Raw genomic sequence first — 6000 nt, forward strand, 5'->3', positions numbered from 1 at the left:
TTACCAACTGTCTGTCCATCAAGTCCAAGGCTTGCTTTTTATTTTCTAGCACCTCGGGCAATCGATCTGAGACAGACACGTTCTTTTCTTACTCCTCTTTTCAATTCGTGTTTTCTCAGTCATATTCCACACCATCTTGAACTTCTCATCCCAAAATGACACACTTAATAAATCAGCATTAGGGGGAATAAAGTTCACTTTCCTGATGCACGTATCTGTGTCCTTTTTTATCAGTCCCAGTTCTGTGCTTCAGTCTGTATTACCAATCACCCTTTGTGCTCTTACTGTTGCAAACCACCTCAAGTCACCTTAAATCAACGCAGCATGACTATTTCTAAGACAGGGATACTATATTTATACTATAAATCTTCCTACTCATTCTGCAAAATCAATGTCCTCATTTCTCTCCCGATCCCCCTCCAGATAGAACGGGGACTCCATTATGAAGGGACACACGGATACTCTGATGGTCACGGCTGTATCCCTGGTGCCTAGAACAGCGCCTGACCCTTAGAGGTGCTTGGTAGGTACCTGGGGAATGAATGTTGGCTGAATGAACCTCCAAACAGCCTCCGGGATTCTGCTCCTTCCACCTCTTCTCTGCTTCAGAGGAAAACGGTCAAGAACATCAATGCCAAAGTGAAACCATCAGGGTCTAATCACTGGCTCACCATCTAACCAGGGGTATGATCTTGAGCACAGTACCTGACATCTCTCAATCGCAATCTCCCCAGCTGGAAATGAGGATATGAGCAGGATTCCAGTGAGGACTGAACAGGATAGCGCAGATAAAGGACTCGGCACACGGCAAAGCCGAGCGCTAATCGCGGCTCTTCGGTTCACACTTCTCCCGTTCAGCCAATGTCACCTCTGCCACCACACCTGCACAGCTCAGCCTTTTTCTTTCTCACCTGCAGAAAGACTAAATTCTGACAACAAAACTATTCTGACACAAATATGAGTAAATCAATAGGCTCAAAGTGAGGGCTTGGGAGTTTTTTTTCCCCTGTGAAAAATACATAGGCACTTTAGTGACAGAGCTTAGATACCTATCTACTCAGTGGCCCAGGGCCTCTATGTTTCTGCACTTATATCTCAGTTTCCAACTCCGTTCAGGTCGGCTACATTGCCCCAGAGTGCAGTTCTGCATACGGGGCTGTCAGAAGAGGTACTTTTACAAGGAGTAAACCAAATGGCCTGTATTATACAACCCAACAGTGAGAAAAGGCTCTCTGTGTCACTCCCTGTTTTACAAAACTTACGAGAAGGTACACTTGACGGCTTGGGTCTTTAAGAATCTTCATGTGCCATTCTGATTTCAAGAGCTGTTCTGAAAAGTAAACATTAACCCAGGAAAAACCACTTTCTTTATCATACGCATTACTCCTCTTACTCTGCACTCTGCTAGAACACCGTGCAAACCGGGGGTGACTTTAACTCTTGCTTTATTTTGATTTTTGCTTTTCCAAATAAAGAACAGTGACCAGTAAATATTTCTTTAGAACAAAGGGCAGAATGCATTTGGTTCACAGCCAGCTGTTGACCTGAGGCAAAGATGTTTTGCCAGAAGCAACCCCTGAATACACCGGGGTACTCAAATTTCACCTGAAATGGCTGGCTATCTTAAATACACTTTATCTTTTCTGGCATGTCCGAAGTTTCTACAAACTTTGGTGACATTCCCTGGCCCATAACTAACGTTGCATTTTTTGTTGTTGTTGCTGTTGGGAAATTAACGTTAAGACTCTGAGTCTTAACTAGAGTTTTCTGAGCATTAAACATGCAAGGGAGGGTCATAATTAAAAACTGGCAAAGCTCACAACCCAAGTTCACCACAAGCAAAAACAGAGAGGAGAACAGGAATGCTGTTGAGCATTTACCTCACATGGCAAGGTCTTAACTGAACAAGATGGTCCCTGCTTTTAAAAGCATGGGTCTCAAAGAAATGCCAACTCAGCAGACACATCACGTTCATTCAGCTTTGGGAGTAACCCAAAGTCTGCATAACTAAAGCCGGGGAGCAACTTTGAAGCCCCCCTACTGAAGGTACAAACATATATTATTGGTCATGCCAGCTCCATATCCAGTCCTTCCCTATAGTCTCTGGTATACTGTACTATAGCAAAAGGGAAGTAGAACTTAACAGATTTTTTTTTAAGTTAATGATTCAGGCAATTCTTGGAATAACTTCCACTTGAGAAAAATGTAACCAAGAGGTCCCATCAAAAGACTCCCCAGCTGCTGACAGCTCAACTCTGGAAATTCCCTCCCAAATCACAAAGCGTAATGACCCTCAAGAGCCTTTTCTGCCTCCAGCGAACTTGGAATTCTTTCTAAATATTCATTAGGACGCTCAATAAATGTTTACTGAATTGAAGTCAAAAACAAAAAGCAAGCACTGGAAACGTAAGCTCCTAAAGCCTTGCTCCCTCGCCCAGCCCCCGCTTCCCCCACGAGAGGAAACTGGGAGATCTGGAGCTGAGAGTTGAGCCAACCAGTATCCAAGGGGTCTGACACTCGGCCCAGGAGGTGATGACAGCCAGGAGGGCTGGGCAGTGGTTCCAAAATGGGGCACCCACTGCGCTGGGAAATGTTGGGCGCTTGCCAAGATACAAAGCCTCCCCGGGGGAGCTGAACCGGATGGTCGGAAACCAAGGCCCGAATCGAGTTCCACCACCCTCCTTCCTGTTTATAGATCCCGCTCCAGTGACTCCAGCTACCCAAGAGAAAGCAGACGTCTCAGAAATATGTCAATACATGACATAACTTGAAAAGAGCTGGCTGCTCATTGGCGCGAGTTACAACTTGTCGGGCTCACACAGGAAAACCGGCTCACTTTAATTACTTTTCTTTTAATATGCCTTGCCGTCCCGTCCCGGGCCCCCGCAAAGATCGGGTTACTGGGAACTAGGGGGCCTCGGCGGGGCGGCCAAACGGTGTGGGCGGTTAGCTAGGGGCAAGGAACGCGGGAGCCCAGCCGACCGCCGGCGCAGTGGCTGCCCCTTCCGAGTCGCGACAGCCGGCAGCGGCTCTTCCCTCGCACAGGCGCAGAAACAGGAAGCCTGGCACCTCCTCGCAGTCTGCACCAAGTCGCCCGGCCGCTCGCTGATGTCGCGAGGGGGCCTAGCGGCACCGCGCCGCTGCCCTGGGGTTGGCCCCGGGAGCGCCACCTTTGTCTGGGTTTTCCCGTCCGACCGGCGACGCCGGGACGCAAGGAGCGCTTGCCCAGGTCGGAAGCGCCGACGCGGCGCTCGGCTTCCCCGGCCCGGCGCGGCCGCCCCAAACCTCCCGCTTCCACGGCGCGCTCGCGGCGCACCCGCCAGTGCCTGCCCGGCCGCCACTGCCCCGGCGCGGCCGCCGCGGGGTGCGGAGCCGGGGACCCGCGCGCTCTCGGGCGCCGCCGCGACCGGGCGCACCCCGGCTCTCCCGGCGCTGCGCCGCAGGCCGCCCGGCGAGGCGGTGGCCACCGTGCCCTCGGCGGGGCCCACCTCTCCGGCGCCCACGCGTGCCCCTTACCCGGGAGAGCACCGGCCAGAGGACCCCCAGCGAGGCCACATCTCAGACTGGCCGCCGCGGGGGGATGGCGCGACAGCCCGTCACCCACACCCCCTGCCTGCCCCTCGCCCCTTTCTCACCTGCCTGCACCGTGTCCGAGAGGTCGTGCCCGGGGGCCGCGGTCCGGGGAAATTCCTTCAATTTCCTGGCGCTGAGGTTCAACCCCCCGGAATTGGCCGCTTCCTCCAGCGCGCGCTCCAGCCCCCGGTTCAAGGGCAGGTTGAAGCCCCCGCTGCCACCGCCGCCGCCGCCGCCGCCGCCTCCCCCGACCCCGCTGTTGGCTCCCGTTCCTCCGTGGTGCTGATGGTGGTGGGGATGGTGGTGGGGATGATGATGTGGGTGCAGAGGAGCCACTGAGAGGGCAGGGACGAAAGGTTGGGGTTCGCTTCCCGGCGTCGCCATCTTCTCCCGGGCCCCCCCACCCCGCCCCGCCGCTCCTGCGGGGGGGTCACAGCGCTCCCCCGGGAGGGGGAGACGGCAGCGCGGGCCGAGTCCCTGCAGTGCCCCACCGAAAGATCGTGGAAGAGGGGAGGAGGGTGTGGCAGGCGCGCCGAACGGGGGCAGTCGGGGAGGCGGCAGTGGCAGCTCGGTCTCGAAGGTTTCCTGTCCCCGGGAAGCTAAGGACTGCGGCGGCGGCGGCGGCGGCGGCGGCGGCGGCGGCAGGCAGCGCGCATGTGTCTCCTCCCGCCCTTGCTCCCTCCTCTCGGCGGCTCTCCCCTCCTCCGCCGCGCCGCGCCGCGCCGCGCCGCCCGCTCTCTCCTCCTCCTTCCCCAAGCTGTCAGTCCAGCCCGGAGCCTTCCTCCGCTCGGAGCCCGGCCGGCCCCCGCGGCTTCGCTGCGCTCCGCCCGGCAATGCGGGTGCATCAGGGGGGCCGGACCCCTGCAGCGGGTCACCTTGGTTTAGACGCCGAAGGCCCCTGGGGTTCTTTTCGCTGCCCAGAGTATCCTGGAGACCGGAGGTTTTAGGAAGTCTCAGAAGACGCCAGCGAGGCAATAAATGGGGTTTGAAATACAGTGAGATCATGGGGAGGTGAAAGGTTATGATCTCAAATTTGCGAACTACTCTGCCTCTCTGACCCGAAGTTCCCCGACAGGCAGTTTTTCACTGTGGGGTCAGACCAACAGTCTACCCCTGCTCCTGGCATCGGAGCACCTACAAGGAACCAACGGTGGTCTAAGTAGTTTACAAATTAATCTCGTTAATCCAGGGATCCCATGAGCGGAAAAATTGTTTCCCAGACCACAGAGGAAGTTAAGAAACTTGTCTAAGGCCACCCGTGCAGTCAGAGGCGTAGCTGGATATGAACTTGCAGCCCTTGGACTGTAGGGTTGGCCTCCTTCCTACGTACTCCCAGGCTGGAGAAGAGACAAGAGTAGGGTAGGTTTTCTGAGCGATGGGGGAAAACTACAGACACAGAAAGGAAGGAAAGACTTTCAAAGTGAGGGCAGTTTTCATGGCAGACAGAATCCATTGTCACAGGAGGGCTGACTAGGGCTGACTGAGCCCCAGAGTTGGATGGTGCAGGGAAAGGTAAGAAACCAGTGGCCCCAACTAGCCAGTAACTCAGCACATTTTGAGCCTGTTCACAGGTGCCGTCAAAGTGTCCTCGTGACGCTTCTTGCTGCCTCCAAAGGACATGGGGACTGACATGTACAAATTCACCTTCTGCCCAGACCAAGGCTAACACACCAGTGGCGACAGAACATCTGACACCTTAGGGCGGACCAGGTGAAGACTGATAAAGCCCCACTCCTTTCCGGAGTTTCAAGTCTAGCTCTCTGGGGCCTTTATTTGCGCGAGATAACCAAGTCTTGATGGTCCCTATAAGCGACTTGGCTAGGAGAGGTGAGAATACATGTACAAAAATACTACAACCTGGGGGATAGGTGAGCCCATCTTTTAAATGGTAGTTCGGAAAGTTGATGGCCTAGATAACAGGCTGGAACTTGTGACCTCATGTACTCGGCATTAAAGTGCGACATGATCTATGTCACTTTCATTGACTGCATGCACAGTGGACCCTTAAATCCTACAGGATTCTAGGTGGAGTCAAATATTCTTATCTCATCGGAGGAGACAAGCGCCACCTGCTGGTTTCCTCTCCCAACTTCCTCTCTCACCACCTCTTTTTTTCTCCTCAACCTCCTTCCTAGACGTTTATAAACCAGGCTTGAAAATGATAATAATAATAATAATAATAATAATAATAATAATAATACATGGATAAAAGAACACTTACATCACTTCTAAAAACTGACCTACCTTCCCCTTTCTTCATGGTCTTTCCCCAATAGATGAGTGAGAAACAGACACAGAAAAAATTTTCAATTAATACCTTCAGCTGAGACGAGGTGGTAAGGCTGTGTGATTAGTATGCAAGGTATGAGTGAGGACATCCAGCAAATTGCAAATTTAGTTCAGACCACAAATTGTGGGGATGCACCA

At 53.5% G+C, this 6000-nt stretch overlaps 1 protein-coding gene across 2 annotated transcripts in view; it reads right to left on the reverse strand.

The window, feature by feature from the left end:
* Positions 1-4188, reverse strand: part of LRCH1 (leucine rich repeats and calponin homology domain containing 1) — a 205313-nt gene extending 201125 nt beyond the window's left edge. Inside the window, exon 1 of one of the 2 annotated variants that reach the window (XM_047079856.1) lies at positions 3636-4185. In XM_047079856.1, coding sequence (XP_046935812.1) covers positions 3636-3957 — 322 coding nt within the window. In that variant the 5' untranslated portion in view covers positions 3958-4185. Of the gene's footprint in view, positions 1-3635 lie in introns of both variants that reach the window. The other variant, XM_047079863.1, reaches the window with a different exon arrangement.
* Between the last annotated feature and the right edge of the window lie 1812 nt (positions 4189-6000).

This window comes from Lynx rufus, unplaced genomic scaffold (genome assembly GCF_022079265.1).
Source record: "Lynx rufus isolate CCGP_SWC_20201006 ecotype Redwood Valley unplaced genomic scaffold, mLynRuf1.p SCAF_1, whole genome shotgun sequence".
Classification (NCBI taxonomy): domain Eukaryota; kingdom Metazoa; phylum Chordata; class Mammalia; order Carnivora; family Felidae; genus Lynx; species Lynx rufus.